The sequence below is a fragment of the Seriola dumerili genome, unplaced genomic scaffold (genome assembly GCF_002260705.1).
Source record: "Seriola dumerili isolate Sdu_G_001 unplaced genomic scaffold, Sdu_1.0 BDQW01000149.1, whole genome shotgun sequence".
Taxonomy (NCBI): domain Eukaryota; kingdom Metazoa; phylum Chordata; class Actinopteri; order Carangiformes; family Carangidae; genus Seriola; species Seriola dumerili.
Window position 1 is genome coordinate 6833853 of NW_019174404.1, and position 18468 is coordinate 6852320.

An 18468-nucleotide genomic window follows, 5' to 3' on the forward strand; every position below is an offset into this window, starting at 1 on the left:
TAACCTGCAGAGGAAAGAGTGAAGACTGGCTTTACTTGTGTCACTTGTTACCACATGTTGCTATGGTAACCAATGCAATATGGCTGGACTGTTTTTTTTTCCCCCAACACTAACCAGCACAGTCAAATTAGTCTTCCAGTCCATTCTTATTCCTTAGCTGGAGTTAAAAACATTTACAACACAGCGACTCGTGCAAGTGAAGTGTTGTCTGGATTTCTTTTTTTCCTACCCTTGGTAGCGCCCCCATGTTTGATGACAATGGCCCCTCGGCTACGTGTCTCCTCCTAAGCTTGGGCCATGCTCCTGGACGAGCCTTATCGTACGAGTATCTTGTAGCGGTTGACTGTTCATTCTTTTTTCTGAATTCCACCCAAGAATGACAGCTCCTCGGCAGACAGCTGGGGAGAAGGAGGAGGGAGGAGGGGAGGAGGAGGGGAGAGAGAACAGACAGTGATCTGGCAGAGCTCTCAGGACTCCTTTCATGTTAATCCATTTCAAATAAAACGTTGTCTTTTACTACATACTTGCTGGACTCGATGTTTATGCTTTGATAGTGTTGAGCTTAGATGATATGCTCACATTTAGCCAAATACAATCACACCAATCTGTAGTTTTATAATATTTTTAACAGGTGTCACTATGGGCCAACAGCAAAGGACTGCTATCATTTTTTGTCAGGACTCAACTGCAGATCTTGATGAATAATTCTTAAACTTTACTACAACGGCTGACATTTATCACATTACTTTCTCTTACATTTCCAGCTTCTTAGACCTGTACAGCAGAGCCCTGTGTTTTTTCTGGCATTAGAGCGACATTACCAGGGGGTGACTCTTCACATAGCAGTAAAGGGATCAAGACATTTAAAAAATATTGAAACAATTTTCAAACGCCCCAGTTAATGGCTATAACATAGAATACAAAGATAAAACATATAATTCATGTAATCACTGCAGACAAAACAAGACTTACAGACCTACATGAGTAGGTGGTTTTAAATTCCCTGTGTAATATAAAATGTGTGATCTGCATACATTATCACGTTTTATTTTGCCTTGATGCTTCCAAATATAAAATTTTAGACAACATTTACATCTGCAAATGCTTGAGTATCAAGTATTTTCATAATTATTGTTCCTTAAAATCTAAGCATTATGTCTTTCATTTTTAATCTGAACCAAACGCAACAAAAGTGTAGGTTATCTAACTGTTTTATAGGAGATTTATTATGTTGTAATTTACCTGCACTGAGTGTTGGGACCACAGTCAAAGCTTCCGATGGTGGATTTGTCACGGAGCTACATTCGTTCACGCCGAAGGTATATCTCACGTCATCTCTTTTCCTACTGAGACAAGGGATGGTTGATTCTCTGCAAAATGAAAGACATAATGCTTAGATTTTAAGGAACAATAATTATGAAAACTTGATACTCAAGCATTTGCAGATGTAAATTTGCAAAATTTAATTTTGGAAGCAACAAGCAAAATAAACTGATAAATGTGTGCAGATCACACCATTTTATATACACAGGGAATTTAAAACTACTCATGAGGTCTGTAAGCTTGTTTTGTCTGCAGTGATTACATGATTATATGTTTACTTTGTATTCTATGATATGCATTAAACTGGGCGTTTGAAAATTGTTTCAATATTTTAAAATGTCTTGACTCCCTACTGCTATGTGAAAGTCACCCCGCTGGTAATGTCGCTCTAAATGCCAGAAAAAACACAGGGCTCTTGACTGTACAGGTCTAGAAGCTGGAAATGTAGAGAAGTGAATGTATAAATGTCAGCTCGTTGTGAAAAGTTTAAGAATTATTCATCAAATCTGCAGTTGAGTCCTGACCAAAAAATATAGCAGTCTTTGCTGTTGCCCAAATGCACCTGTTAAAAATATTATAAACTACAGAATTGGTGTGATTATTTTTGGCTAATGTGAGCATACATCTAGCTCAACACTATCAAAGCATAAACATCAGTCCAGCAAGTATGTAGTGAAAAACAACGTTTTATTTGAAATGGATAACATGAAGGAGTCCTGAGAGCTCTGTCGATCACTGTCTGTTCTCTCTCCTCCTCCTCCTCTCCTCCTCTCCTCCTCCTCTCCCAGTGCTGCCCGAGGAGCTGTCATGTCTTGGGGTGATTCAGAAAAAGATGACAGTCAACGCTACAGATGACTCGTACGATAAGGCTCGTCAGAGCATGGCCAAGCTGAGAGGAGACACGTAGCCGAGGGGCCATTGTCATCAACATGGGGGCGCTACCAGGGTAGGAAAAAAAAGAAAATCCAGACAACACTCACATCTGCACAGAGTCTGCTTGTTGTAAAATGTTTAACTCCAGCTAAGGAAAATAAATGGCCTGAAGACAAATTTGTACTGTGCTGGTTATGTTGGGGGGAAAAAAAAAAAACAGTCAGCCATATTGCATTGGTTACCATAGCAACATGTGGTAACAGTGACCAAGATAACAGCCAGTCTTCACTCTTTCCTTCTGCAGGTTAGTGTGCTTTTGTCTGTTTTCTACTTAGTAAACTTTCTATACAGCACACATATGCATATTCACATAGAGTATATAATGTGTATATACATAATATATATATATATATAAAACGTATATATATTGTTACTGTATATAATACAGTGATTTATAGGCTACCGAGTCTTGACAAACATACTTGCAGAACATACACAGACTACATTCGGTACAACATGCTCAACAAATACACATACATATGAAAAAAACAGTGATTTTTTTTTTTTGTTCACCGCTTTCTTCTACTTCTAACCACCAAACCACTTCCTTCTAACAGATATGTTACCACCATTATCTTGTTTCAGTGAACGCACAAACATACAACACATGCAAAGAGATACGCAATAGATTGATGATTTTGTCAGTTTCAGAGGAAGCTTACATATTATAAAAAAAAAGCAGAACTGAGGCTATGTGCAAACAGTGTGGTTTATTTCTACCATTAGTTAGCAGCTTTTGCTCACTATGATGTCTGTGCATCTTTTTAACCTGAATGTGGTTTCCCAAGAGGTGAAATGAGGTCATTTCTCTTTTTTCACAGTTTCTGTCAGAGGTGATCCACCCATTTCTCTTCCTCTGTGTCTGATCATGCATCATCTAGCCTGAAAAAGCAGTAGTTACGCACAGTACAGCTCCAGCAACTAGGAGGTTCAGTCAGTCAATGAAAATTTTGAAAAATAAAACTTATTGAACTGTTTTTTAAGAGTACAGCACAAGGCCACCGTTGATGATAAAAATCTCTGTCAGGTCCCTTTGAACTTCACAGGTTTTCTTTTGAAGGATTATTCTTGCTTTATTTGGAAATGGCACTTTTTGATGTGTGATTTCCCTGCTCCTTCACAGGCAGAAGGGAACTGTGCGAGCCCCAGCGCCTGCGCTGGCCAGCCTGACCAAGCCCAAACAGGCATCCCAGTCTTCCTCAGCAACAGTTAAGAGGGGGGAAAGTGTGTCCAAGTTGAAGAAGGGCTGGTGGTGCGTCCAACAGGAGGAGTGTGGGTGTTGTGCAGGAGAGGCGCTCAGGGAGAGATTAACACACCTCCTGGCTCTGAGGCCGGTACAAGAGGCCTGAGTTGATTCTGAGGCTGCAGAAAGACGGATTGTCAGCAGGAGACAAGTATTGCTGGACTCTGTACTGACGGAGGTGATTTTTTTTCTTCTGTTTTGCCCAGACAAATACAGGTATTTGATTTTTTTTTTTCAGTTATGACACTAAATACAATTAAATAAAGTTTTAGATAATTCCCAAATTCAAAGAATTATACAGACACACAGGGCTAGAACACTCACCCCAAAAGTGATTAAATGTATAAATGAACTGATGAACTCTAAACACAGAAAATAAAGTCTTTTTCTCACCTGTGTTTATTTTGTGTATGTGTCTGTTTGCAGGTTGGACAGCTCAACAGCAGGGACAAAACATTTGTTCTGAAGGAGAGTCTATATAAGGACCTGCAGAAGGACTGGCACGGCTATAACTCAGGAGACCAGCAGCTGCTTAAAAGATCCTTGTCAGGTAACCAGATGAGGACAGATGTGCCACTGTGTTCACACCATTAAAATGCACAGATAGTTGGGGGGGGGGGGGGGGCTTTCGAAATGGCAACAGTATTATGCTAAAGATGTGTACAAATACAGCACAATGAAGGATCTTTTTCTGCAGCATCTCAAGAAATGCAAAAGATTAGGCAAAATTATTTGGATAAATAGGAAAAGCATGGCCTTTTTATTTCTGTCTTTATATATTGGTATTTTAATGGGAATTGGCTATATTATTCCATTCACTCTCACTCACTCATTTAAGTTTATCAGGCTGCTTAATCTTCACAAAGAAGAGCTTCAGGAAGTAAAATACCGCTGCTCGATCAGTAGTTTTCGTGTGCTATGTGTGTATTCAAGCAACCCCTGTGTTCTGTCAGGTAAAATGACGGATGTTCTGGTTAAAACAAAAAGGATCTTGCTCTTTAAAAAAAGGCAATATCTCTGTAGGATCCTATCCATAATGTCAGATGCTTATAATAACTATCAGAAGCCTGTCAATGGCAAAACAAGCACGATTTAGTGGACTTACTTTGACATAAACAGCTGTCTTCTTGTGTACTATTGCAACAGCTGTTATGGTTCCTGGTATGCACTGTTCTTGCTCAATACTGCACCGATTCCAAAGATTTTTGTCCCCATCAATCATTTACACCCAAAAAACATGGGGAAAATAAGGTCCAGGTTAAAAAAATACAAGCTTTCCTTTAACCGGCACCTGAGACACATAATGTAGGTGATTCTGTCCTTCCTGCTATTGTGTACCAACTGAGCATGTCTTTTAATGCAGGCCATTGCACTGCATCCAGCAGTTGTGTTGCTTCATTCTAATAAAAAAAAACAATCATGGCGAAATACAGTTTGAGGTTTATTACTATATCATTTCTGTGCAGGACCCCCCCCGACTGTTTCAGCACAACAGAACTCCTCATGTCCTAGAGGCCCAGGTCAGCCCACTCGAGACACCCCCAACTCCTCCCAGCACATCGTCAAAACATTCCTTGCAAGAGGAATACTGCCACTCTGGCGCAGTATAGAAGGCAGGAATATCCATTTGTCATCGCAAAATGGCCAGGACAAGTCAAGATTGAGACCATCTGAACAATGGCTCATAAAGAACAGGTCAGCGAAGTGAGAGCGGAATGATGGCAAAAGAATGCATGACCCTCGAAAGCTGTTGACTCCCTGTCAGCAGTTATGTCAGCAGGAAGAGGGGTGGTAAAGGCCTTGAGCAACTCCATGTTGCCCAGGAGGAGCCTGAAAGCCCAGATTGACCATTTCAGCCGACTCTGATCCGACCCTCCATCCCTCTGATAGTTGCTTGATCTGAGGTAGACCACACAACAAAAAGAGAGAAGAGCAAACACAAACACAGAGACCAGGTAAGTACATCAGGCCTGGAGGTGTGTGGTTTTCCAAGTTGTTTTAAAAATGTCGTGCAATTAGTTTTTCTTTTGTTTGTAGGAGAAGGAACGTAGAGGAGAAAGTAAAGAAAGGAGAAAGATCACAGTTCAGAGGATTCAAACAACACAAGATCTTGCTGGGCTGCCCAGGTTGAGTGCTGCGAGCTTCTAAACGTGTGATGTCACGTGCGTCAATATTTAAAAAAAAAATAAAAATAAAAAATTACATGCTTCTTCTTTCTTTTAGAGCCAAGTGAAATTTCTTTGATTCCAATGTGCTTCAGTGGACATGACACAGCAGATTATTTATTGTATATAACTTTTATTGTAAATTTGCATAAAAATGTTTCCAAAGGTGGATCAGCCAATAGGAACTATTCCCCGGGAACAAGGAACCTCTTTTAGGAAAGGAGTCTTTTGCCTATCAGCGTTTCCACCGGAGGAAACAAGGGTCTAAATTAAGTTCTCAGAAGATAGTTGTTACCTGCTCAAAAGTTTCCCTGCACACGGGAGTAGTACTTTCGAAGGTTCAGAACTTTCAGAGTGGGACTTGCAGGGTTGAACATTGCTGATTGTCGAAGTACAAGTTATATTCTCACAGCACATGTTTTACATTGTTTTGCTTGTAGTTTGTTGGCAGATAATATTCAGAGATGCAGCTGAAGAGATTTTTATGAACAACAGACACAAAGTCCCAGGTTCGTTGTCCAGGCACCAAATGACGTGAAAGGCAACCATCACACTTTTTGATAAATCAGCAAATAATTGTTTTAGTCTTCCTGTGGCTTTCAATCACAATGCCACAGAGGAACAGTTATACCCCTTGGAAAGTCTTTGGAAATGGAAAAGAAAGTTGGTGGAAAAGATGTAGTGTTGGCAAAGTCTTGTGGTAGCTTTTTTTCTGTAACGGATTTGCATAAAATACAACATCATTTAAAACGGTGTGGGTTCAGCATGGTTGCGTTTTCTTTTCTTCATTATCACCAAAAATCAAGCACTTTTTCATGACAAACCTCTTGGCAGGCTGCTACATGTCGTGAGCATAAGAATGTGAAGTAGTGGTGTCTAAATTGTCTGCTGCACAGGATGTACACAGTGATGTGGCAGCCATGACCAGAGGCAGAGCTACAACAGGATTTTAACAAGGAGTACAACGAGTAAGAGATTTAACATGCTCGCAATGATGGTGTACCGGCAAGTTTCATGGAGCTGGACTAACAGCACTCAACAGGCTTCACAGAGGAATCACGTAAAATACAAAAGGTAAAATATTGTATCATTTTGCTAAGGTGTGGCTATACACTGATATCTGTTCATGTGGGCATAGAAGAAATAATTTTCTTGCAAACTATTAAAAAACTAACTTCATTGATTGGTTCCTGTAATTTCTCTCTTAGCAGACGGTTCTAATCAAATTCTTCAAGAGTATCGCAAAAATTAAAACGGGTAACGACTGTCTGAAAAACTTGCCAATATTTATCACGAGATTGCTGCATAGTGACATCTAACTCCCCTATTTTTCTATTGCATGATAAATTTTTTTTGATTTTTCCCTGTAGTCCAACCCCAACTAACAACCAGGACAAGGATTCGCTGTGAATATCTGACAACAAAACTTGGCCACATCAGATAACTCATATCAGACGTACGACCAACAGCAGCTCAATTGTGAGACGTTCTCTGTACCTAACTGATGACTGACTTCCGAGGACAGTGAACTTTAGAGATCATAACAACGAACCCTGAGCCAAGGGAGGTTCACTGCTGCTGACCTAAATGCATTGGATGGATCGCGAATGGTCGTGGCTAAATGTAGTCTCTCAAGACCTGCTGAAGATGCCAGTGAGGTTGGGATTGTTTGTTTAGAGCAGCAGTTGGACAGTTGAGTGAACAGCTCTATGATTAATGAGATTTGGTTTAGGAAGTATGAGACATTTCTTTGAAAAATGGTTTGACGCAGTGAGCTGTACTGCAGTGACATGATTACTGCCAAGGGACACAAGTTAGTAACAATGTTTTACTAAAGGTTCTGGAAAGCGAAACTGAGCTCTTACTCTTTTAAAAATGAAAAACGGTTACATGTGGAGAGATTGGTGCTAAGCCTGAAAACACCTGTAGAATTCCCTTCCCCGTTACAACATTTTAGTTCTTTTGTGAATGAATGTAAACATCAATTTGATATTTGCTTATGTGTTTTGTTAAGCATGTCAATGTTTCCAATTTTTGTGCTGAATATGAGATCACTGACACTGTAATACCGACAGCTTCATAAGAATGGAAGGTTTAAGGTTTCTGCCAGCTGGGATGCAATGTGCACAAACTGTCCTTAGTATTCTGTAACCTTCAGAGACTTGTATCAGTGTTGTTGTGGTTTCTCCTCTGATCTCGATCTAACTCAGTAATGATCTGAAAGTATTGCTGATGCTGAAATGCGGTTATAACTGTGTCTGGATATCAGTATTTCCATTGGTGTCTATCCCTTCATGTGATTTTCTGGAAACAGAGGCTGTTATGAATTGACACAAATGTAAACTTGAAGTTATATTCAGGGAAATTTACAGTGTTGAGTTGCAGTAACAGTATTGATAATTAAACCAGTTTTAATTTTAGAGTATTTCAAAGTTATGTATATTATTGTTTGTGTGCTGAAGGCGCAGTGAAGAATTAAAAAATGACAGATTTTGTTGCTGCTGTGTACTGTTACAGAATGCATGAGGAGTAAATCTGAGACGCTTGTCTGACTTTCAATAAATTCATGTTGTTATTCATTTTGTATAAGACTTTCTCCCTAAATGCATAATGCTTCTTAAAACCCAACGCAAAAATCTGCCCCAATTACAACATATCTTTAGAAACATATTAGAGTTTTAAGATTTGGTAACATGAGGAGTGAGATTTCTTTGGTGGAGTTTGTAAACTTACTTACTTATGTTGGAGTCCTAATCCAAAGAATAACAAATTATAATCATATGTTACCGAATTTATGGTACCACGTGAAAATTTTTATTATAAAATATCTGCCAGGTAGATGCACAGCTAAGAACATACACGCTAAGATAATCAACAAAGCAACCAGCTAAACGATAACTTTTATATACAGGTAAAGTAGCCTATTAATAATATAGTAGATACAGGTGTGGTTTGTGTTCAGCATGATACAGTGCAGCCTTCTTAGCTTCACCTATTCGATGTTTGACCAAGATATTATGTAAATGCATATTGCACAAACTGTATATTACTACTGTATAAATAATGTGTACTGTAGGTGTCTTAAGAGTGTACGACTGTCCTTAATTAGATGCCTTATATGTAAAGGCAGGTTTGCCTAGAAGAGATACTAGTCATGTTTTAAACGTTCATCCTTATTAGCATCCATTCTAAATCAGTAGTGAGGTAAGTTAGCGGTCTGGAGACACCCAATATCTTCTCAAATCTCTATTTAAAATCATAAAAGCTTAAAATTAAAATTATAGTAATTGAATAGTTGTAAAAAGTACGTATTAAAATGGGTCCTAACAAAAAATCAAACCATGTATGTCGTTAGGAGTTAATGTCAAATTCAATCAGATGTTAAATCATTGAATTAGTGTGTTGCCTGGTTGGGAGTTGATTAAACCCAAAATTTTCAAAAATGTTAAGCAGTGCATTAATCAAAAAAACACTCCACATCAAAGAAACTATAAGTACCAAAAACCTTGATTTTATAAAAGGATATATACATTTTTTTTTCACTATGTATTTAATCATACAGTGGCCAGACATTTTTTCATAAAATATAATTGAAAAAAACCAAAACATTTTTCAAATTCATCTGTGTAAACTCAAGACCCAGATTTTCTTGTTAAAAATTTCCAGTAAAAAAACGAGCACGGGATCTAACTGGTTTCCCATACCAGGCTGAATTAAATGTGAAAAGAAAATATAAAAAACTGTTTCCATTTACTTACCACATCCCTCATTGGCTGTTCAGCGAATAAAGAAATGTTCACGCCTATTAGAGAGATTCTCTTGGAAGAAAGAAGCCTCTGCATTCCGTCCATTCTCTTCTCGTGACCTTTCACCGGCCGTCAACCTCTGCAGCTACTTGCTGTCGTGCTAGTTGATAAACACTCAGTGTCGACATCTTTAAGTTAGCTTCGCTGGCCTTGAACTTTGATACAGATTTCACCACTTCTGAGATATTGACACGAAAGAAGGACACATGAACAAGAGATGCGGGCCGTTAAGTGAACGTTTATGGTGAGTAACACATGGATATTGCTCGCTTGCTCGCTTTGTCAAACAGCTGCGCTAATTCGAGCTAAGCTAACTGACATATTCAGCTTCATTCTGTGCATTGTTGTGTCATTGTGGGCGAAGAAGCTTTAGGTCACTATCCAAAAAAAGCAAACGTCAGTTTTGCTGGCTAGTTTGCCAGGGCAGGTGCCTCAGGCAAGCAGCTTGTTATCGTCCTTTCTACTTTAATTTGCTACAAGAAGATGCAAAGTATAAGAAGACATTTTACTATCTACATTAAGGGTGACACCGTTTTAAAAAACAATATACGTGAATTAAAAATAACACCCTGATGATTTACTCGCAGTATTGTTTGCTGTATTCTAATGCAAAACAGTTATTGCTAACTAACAATCAGAACATGTCACAAAGGTAAAAATCTCAACATTCACATTAAGAAACGGTTAGGCTTTTGTCCAAGGCAATTTCTATGGAAGCAAAAACCAATAGACTGTAAGGATTTGCCTCTTTTATATATATATATTATATATTTAACCGCTAGAAATCAGTACCACTTGATCGCAGCACCTGAAATTATTTTACTTTGACAAAACAATAAGAGGTGTTAAATTCTCCTAAAATTTTGATGTATATTTTTAATTATTTTAGGTTTATAAACAAATTTGAAGGTCTTCTGGATATAAAATAAAATGTGTTGTTGCTCAAATTGTATTGCGTTCAGCAATGTATTTTAGTTTTTCTTACTCTCTCCTACCAGAAAGTTCAGTATGTTCACGGGGCTACAGCAGGACAGTACTTTGGGGTACTTCATTATAGCAGTTGGCTCTGCTAAAATACAAATGGGGCATGAAATGAGATTAGAATATTCTTTTGCACTGCCTTGTGCGCACCAGACTTTGAGGTTTCATCTACTTCTTTTTCTGCAGCCTATTTTGCATCTCTCCCAATATATCTCTCCATCATGCGGGATTTCCAAAAGAACACCAAAACTAAGTGGACAGCTCTCAGACATCTCAGCCCCCATAGCACCCCTCTCATCTACAGCCACAACCAGACTTTTCACCTGTAGACCTTACACACTCATTTCTCACCTGCCAGCTCAGGGCAGTTTTTAGCTGCATTGTAAAGAGCTGCATGGGCTGCGGGCAGGTGGACTCAGCACTCTTCCGGCTGCAAGCCCCTAGAGAGGCTGCCTTTCTCCAGGTACTCAGGAGATTATAGTCTTCTTCAGAAGATCCTACCAGGCAGGACACCATCACTGACCCGGGACCTGCTGGAGTCCAGTATGTGGACTGCGTCAAAAATGAAGGATGATGGGTTAGCAATTGAATTCGGCTTCATTCATTCATTTCATCCATACTAAAGAATTGATGTCATTACATATTTCATTTCTTCTGCAGCGTTCCAGTGAACTGTTGTTGAGACCTCAGGACCAACAGAGGAAGTTTCCAGATTCTCAGTATATAACATGTGGGAAGAAGGACTTAGATATATAGATAGATACGAAACATAAGGCAAGTGTTCTAATAGTGTCTTTGTTTCCCCTCCTGTATAGCTACATTGTAAACAGTTCGCACACCTGGCCAGTGAATCCTCAAGGAAGGAAACACTGGGCTGGTTGGGGGCGTGTCCCAGCTACTATTGATGAAGATTCATCCTCTCCACTGCTCTTTATGAACACCCATAATTACCATTGATAGCATCTCTGGTAACTCTAAAAAATCCTTCAAGTTTCATCAAAATGAGCTGTATTGCGTATCAAAAAAACTACTAAACAGCATATTTGCAATCATTCTCAGAGATCCTCTTTCTCTGTTTTTTCAGTATTTCTCACCTGCCAGGCAGGCTCGGTTCTGCGAGAACTTGATTCTCTCTACCGGAGGAGAGAGGACTCACATCAATGCCACTGCGATCTTGGCAAAAGGCAGTTGCCCACAATTGTAGGCACGTGGCAACTAATGCAGGTCGCGTCTGCGACTGCTGCGACTATGAGCTCCTTACAGGACTGTTGCTGGGTCTGGAAGGGGTGAGTGGTGTAATAACTGAGGGACATTTATGATCTTCAATAAAAAGTATTGTATTAAAATCATGGAGAAAAAGTGTGCGATGGCACTGATTCCTGATTAGATAAAGGATAAAATCATGGATTTTATGTTTTATGTGTGTGACTTATTGCAGGTTGTTGGCAGCATGGGCGGGTGTGGACTGCTTGCCGCGCTTCGGAAAGATAATACCGGACTATTCTTCTTGGGTTAGTGTGCTTTTGTCTGTTTTCTACTTAGTAAACTTTCTATACAGCACACATATGCATATTCACATAGAGTATATAATGTGTATATACATATATATATATATATATATAAAACGTATATATATTGTTACTGTATATAATACAGTGATTTTATAGGCTACCGAGTCTTGACAAACATACTTGCAGAACATACACAGACTACATTCGGTACAACATGCTCAACAAATACACATACATATGAAAAAAAACAGTGATTTTTTTTTTTTTTTTGTCACCGCTTTCTTCTACTTCTAACCACCAAACCACTTCCTTCTAAACAGATATGTTAACCACCATTATCTTGTTTCAGTGAACGCACAACACATACAACACATGCAAAGAGACGTACGCAATAGATTGATGATTTTGTCAGTTCAGAGGAAGCTTACATATATAAAAAAAAAAGCAGAACTTGAGGCTTGTGCAACAGTGTGGTTATTTCCTACATTAGTTAGCAGCTTTTGCTCACTATGATGTCTGTGCATCTTTGTAACCTGAATGTGGGTTTCCCAAGAGGTGAAATGAGGTCATTTCTCTTTTATTCACAGTTCTGTCAGAGGTGATCCACCCATTTCTCTTCCTCTGGTGTCTGATCATGCATCATCTAGCCTGAAAAAGCAGTAGTTACGCACAGTCACTACTAGGAGGTTCAGGCAATGAAAATTTTGAAAAATAAAAACTTATTGAACTGTTTTTAAGAGTACAGCACAAGGCCACCGTTGATGATAAAAATCTCTGTCAGGTCCCTTTGAACTTCACAGGTTTTCTTTTGAAGGTATTTCTTGCTTTATTTGGAAATGGCATCTTTTTGATGTGTGATTTCCTGCTCCTTCACAGGCAAGAAGGTAACTGTGCGAGCCCCAGCGCCTGCGCTGGCCAGCCTGACCAAGCCCAAACAGTCATCCCAGTCCTTCCTCAGCAACAGTAAGAGGGGGGAAAGTGTGTCCAAGTTGAAGAAGGGTGCTGGTGCGTCCAACAGGAGGAGTGTGGGTGTTGTGCAGGAGAGGCCGCTCAGGGAGAGATTAACACACCTCCTGGCTCTGAGGCCGTACAAGAGGCCTGAGTTGATCCTGAGGCTGCAGAAAGACGGATTGTCAGCAGGAGACAAAGATATGCTGGACTCTGTACTGACGGAGGTGATTTTTTTTTCTGTTTTGCCCAGACAAATACAGGTATTGATTTTTTTTTTTCAGTTATGACACTAAATACCATTAAATTAAAGTTTTAGATAATTCCCAAATTCAAAGAATTATACAGACACACAGGGCTAGAACACTCACCCCAAAAGTGATTAAATGTATAAATGAACTGATGAACTCTAAACACAGAAAATAAGTCTTTTCTCACCTGTGTTTATTTTTGTATGTGTCTGTTTGCAGGTTGGACAGCTCAACAGCAGGGACAAAACATTTGTTCTGAAGGAGAGTCTATATAAGGACCTGCAGAAGGACTGGCCAGGCTATACCTCAGGAGACCAGCAGCTGCTTAAAAGAATCCTTGTCAGGTAACAGATGAGGACAGATGTGCCACTGTGTTCACACCATTAAAATGCACAAGATAGTTGGGGGGGGGGGGCTTTCGAAATGGCAACAGTATTATGCTAAAGATGTGTACAAATACAGCACATGAAGATCTTTTTCTGCAGCATCTCAAGAAATGCAAAAGATTAGGCAAATTATTTGGATGAATAGGAAAAGGATTGCCTTTTTATTTCTGTCTTTATATTTGGTATTTTAATGGGAATTGGCTTATATATTCCATTCACTCTCCAGCTCACTCATTTAAGTTTATCAGGCTGTTAAATCTTCACAAAGAAGAGCTTTTCAGGAAGTAAATACCGCTGCCTCGATCAGTTAGTTTTCGTGTGCTATTGTGTGTATTCAAGCAACCCCTGTGTTCTGTCAGGTAAAATGACGGATGTTTCTGGTTAAACAAAAAGGATCTTGCTCTTTAACAAAAAGGCATATCTCTGTAGGAATCCTATCCATAATGTCAGATGCTTATAATAACTATCAGAGCCTGTCAATGGCAAAACAAGCACTTTTAGTGGACTTACTTTGACATAAACAGCTGTCTTCTTGTGTATATTGCAACAGCTGTTATGGTTCCTGGGTATACACTGTTCTTGCTCAATACTGCACCGATTCCAAAGATTTTTGTCCCTATCAATCATTTACACCCAAAAACATGGGGAAAATAAGGTCCAGGTTAAAAAAATACCAAGTTATCCTTTAACCGCACCTGAGACACTAATGTAGGTGATCTGTCTTTCCTGCTTATTGTGTACATGAGCATGTCTTTAATTGCAGGGCCATTGCACTGCCATCGCAGTTGTGTTGTTCATTCTATAAAAAAAAACTATGGCGAAATACCAGTTGAGGTTTATGTACTATATCACTTTCTGTGCAGGAGACTGTTTCAGCCACAACAGAACCTCCTCACTGTCCCTGAGGCCCAGGTCAGCCCACTGCGAGACACCCCCAACTCCTCCCCAGCACATCGTCCAAAACATTCCTTGCCAGAGGAATACACTGACCCTCTGGCCAGTAAGAAGCCCAGGATATCCCATTTGTCTCGCAAAATGGCCAGTGACAAGTCAAGATTGAGACCATCTGAACAAGTGGCTCATAAAGACATCAGCGAAGTGAGAGCGGATGACGGCAAAAGGAATGCACTTGACCCTCGAAAGCTGTTGGACTCCCTGTCAGCAGTATGTCAGCAGGAAGAGGAGGTGGCTAAAAGGCTTGAGCCAACTCCATGTGCCCAGGAGGAGCCTGAAAGCCCAGATGACCATCTTCAGCCCGACTCTGATCGCCCTCCATCCCCTCTGATAGTGCCTGATCTGAGTAGACACACAACAAAAAGGAAGAAGAGCAAACACAAACACAGAGACCAGGTAAGTACATCAGGCCTGGAGGTGTGTGGCTTTTCCAGAGTTGTTTAAAATGTCGTTGCAATTAGTTTTTCTTTTGTTTGTCAAGGAGAAGGACAGGCGGAGAGAAAGTAAAGAAAGGAGAAAAGATCACAGTTCAGAGGATCCAAACAACAAAGTCTTGCTGGGCTGCCCAGGTGAGTGCTGTGAGCTTCTAACGTGATGTCAGTGCGTCAATATTTAAAAAAAAATAAAAATAAAAAATTGACATGCTTCCTTCTTTCTTTTAGAGCCAAGTGAAATTTTCTTTGATTCCAATGTGCTTCAAGTGGACAATGACACAGCAGATTATTTATTGTAAGTATAACTTTTATTGGTACATTGATACAAAATGTTTCCAAAGGTGGATTCAGCCATAGGAACTTTCCCCAGGGAACAGGAACCTCTTTTAGGAAGGAGTTTGCCTATCAGCGTTTCCACCGGAGGAACAAGGGTCTAAATTAAGTTCTCAGAAGATAGTTTTACCTCTCAAAAAGTCCCTGCACACGGGGTAGTACTTTCCGAAGGTTCAGGAACTTTCAGAGTGGGACTTGCAGGGTTGAACATTGCTGATTGGTCAAGTACAGTACTATTCTCCACAGCACATGTTTTACATTGTTTTGCTTGTAGTTTGTGGCAGATAATATTCAGGATGCAGCCTGAGAGATTTTATGACCAACAGACAACAAAGTCCAGGCTTCGTTGTCCAGGCACAAATGACGTGAAAGGCAACCATCACACTTTTGATACATCAGCAGAATAAATTGTTTAGTCTTCCTGTGGCTTTCAATCACAATGCCACAGAGGAACGTTTACCCCTTGGAAAGTTCTTTGGAAATGAAAAGAAAGTTGGTGGAAAAGAATGTAGTGTCTGCAAAGTCTTGTGGTAGCTTTTTTCTGTAACGGATTGATAAAATACAACATCTTTAAAACGTGTGGGTTCAGATGTGCGTTTCTTTTCTTCACTTATCACCAAAAATCAAGCACTTTTCATGACAAACCTCTTGCAGGCTGCTAATGTCGTGGCTAAGATGTGACAGTAGTGTGTCTAAATTGTCTCTGCACAGGATGTACACAGTGATTTGCAGCCATGACCAGAGGCAGAGCTACAAACAGGATTTTAACAAGGAGTACAACGAGTACAGAGATTTACATGCTCGCATTGATGGTGTTACCCGGCAGTTCATGGAGCTGGACACACAGCTCAAACAGCTTCACCAGGAATCACGTAAATACAAGGTAATAATATTGTAGTCATTTTGCTAAGGTGTGGCTACATACACTGATATCTGTGTCATGTGGGCATCAAGAAAATAATTTTCTTGCAAACTTTAACAAACTAACTTCATTGTGGTTCCTGTATTTCTCTCTTGCAGACGGTTCGTAATCAAATTCTTCAAGAGTATCGCAAAATTAAAAAGGTAACGACTGTCTGAAAACTTGCCAATATTTATCACGAGATTGCTGCATGTGACATCTACTCCCCTATTTTTCTATTGCATGATAAATTTTTTCTTGATTTTTCCCTGTAGTCCAACCCCAACTACAACCAGGACAAGATTCGCTGTGAATATCTGCACAACAAACTGGCCCACATCAAGAAACTCATATCAGAGTACGACCAACAGCAGCTCAGTGTGGAGCGTTCTTGTCCTAACTGATGACTGACTCCGAGACAAGTGAACTTAGAGATCATAACAAACACCCTGAGCCAAGGGAGGTTCACGCTGCTGACCTAAATGCCATTGGATGGAATCGGATGGTCGTGGCTAAATGTAGTCTCTCAAGACCTGCTGAAGATGCCAGTGAGGTTGGGAGTTGTTTGTTACGAGCAGCAGTTGGAAGTTGAGTGAACAGCTCTATGATATGAGATCTTGGTTTAGAAGATGAGACATCTTCTTTGAAAAATGGTTTGACCAGTGAGCTGCTACTGCAGTGACATGATACTGCCAAGGACACAAGTAGTAACAATAGTTTTACTAAAGGTCTGAAAGCTGAAACTGAGCTCTTACTCTTTAAAATGAAAACGGTTACATGTGGAGAGATGGTGCTAAGCCTGAAAACACCTGTAGATTCCCTTCCCCGTTACACATTTTAGTTCTTTTGTGAATGAAATGTAAACATCAATTTGGATATTTGCTTATGTGTTCTGTTAGCCATGTCAATGTTCACATTTTGTGCTGGAATATGAGATCACTGCACACTGTATATACCCAGACAGCTCATAAGAATGGAAGGTTAAGGTTTCTGGCAGCTGGGATGCAGATGTGCACAACTGTCCTTCAGTATTCTGTCCTTCAGAGACTGTATCAGTGTTGTTGTCGGTTCTCCTCTGATCTGATCTACTCAGTAATGACTCCTGAAAGTATTGCTGATGCCTGAAATGGTTACTAACTGTGGTCTGGATTCATAGTATTCCATTGGTGTTATCCCTCATGTGATTTTCCTGGAACACAGAAGGCTGTTATGTTGAACACAATGTGAACTTGAAGTTATATTCAGGGAATTTACAGTGTGAGTTGCAGTAAAAGTATGATAATTAAAACCAGTTTTAATTTTAGAGTATTCAAAGTTATGTTATTATTGTTTGTGTAGGCTGAGGCGGTGAAGAATTAAAAAATGAACAGATTTTGTTGCATGCTGTGTACTTTACAGAATGCATGAGGAGTAAATCTGAGACGTTGTCTGACTTTCAAATAAATTCATTTGTTATTCATTTTGTATAAACTTTCCCCTAATGCATAATGCTTCTTACAAACCCAACCAAAAATCTTGCACCAATTACAAATACCTTAAAGTTAGAAAATATAAGTAAAGAATGTTGTAAATGAACAGAAACAGTTGAGATGTTTTAATTTGGTGGATTAAATCTTCATTTATTCTTGTTGAGCTCCATATCCAAATAACAAATTATATCATGTACCATAATTTATGGTACCACTGAAAATTTTTATTATAAAATAATTCTGCCAGGTAGATGCACAGTAGACATACAGCTAAGATAAATCAACAAAGACAACCAGCATAAACGTATAACTTTTATATACAGGTAAGTAGCTATAATATATAGTAGATACAGGTGGTTTGTGTTCAGCATGTACAGTGCAGCCTTCTTAGCTTCACCTTTGATTGCTTGACCAGATATTATGTAAATGCTATTGCACAACCTGTATATTACCTTGTATATAATGTGTACTGTAGGTGTCTTAAGAGTGTTACGACTGCTCTTAATTAGTGCTTTATGTAAGGCAGGTTTGCTAGAAGAGTCTGTCTGTTAAAGTTCATCTTATTAGCATCCATTCTAAATCAGTAGGTGAGGTAAGTTAGCGGTCTGAGACACCAATATCTCAAATCTCTATTTAATCATAAAAGCTTAAAATTAAAATATAAGTAATGAATAGTTGTAAAAAGTACCGTATTAAGAATGGGTGTCCTAAAAAATCAAACATGTATGTCTGTTAGGGTTAATGTCAAATTCAATCAGATGTTAATCATTGATTCAGTGTGTTGCCTGTTTGGGGGTGATTAAACCAAAATTTCAAAAATGTTAAGCAGT

The 18468-nt window shown here is 39.3% G+C and overlaps 1 protein-coding gene across 2 annotated transcripts in view; it reads left to right on the top strand.

Annotated features, from left to right (window-relative positions):
- The window catches only part of LOC111225382 (RNA polymerase II elongation factor ELL-like), a 23190-nt gene extending 4731 nt beyond the window's left edge, over positions 1-18459 (top strand). The window contains exons 5-12 of one of the 2 annotated variants that reach the window (XM_022750211.1): positions 12839-13173; positions 13381-13505; positions 14411-14897; positions 14983-15070; positions 15164-15230; positions 15980-16151; positions 16289-16333; positions 16445-18459. In XM_022750211.1, coding sequence (XP_022605932.1) covers positions 12839-13173; positions 13381-13505; positions 14411-14897; positions 14983-15070; positions 15164-15230; positions 15980-16151; positions 16289-16333; positions 16445-16573 — 1448 coding nt within the window. In that variant the 3' untranslated portion in view covers positions 16574-18459. The remainder of the gene's footprint in view (positions 1-12838; positions 13174-13380; positions 13506-14410; positions 14898-14982; positions 15071-15163; positions 15231-15979; positions 16152-16288; positions 16334-16444) is intronic. The other variant, XM_022750212.1, reaches the window with a different exon arrangement.
- The last annotated feature ends 9 nt before the right edge of the window (positions 18460-18468 follow it).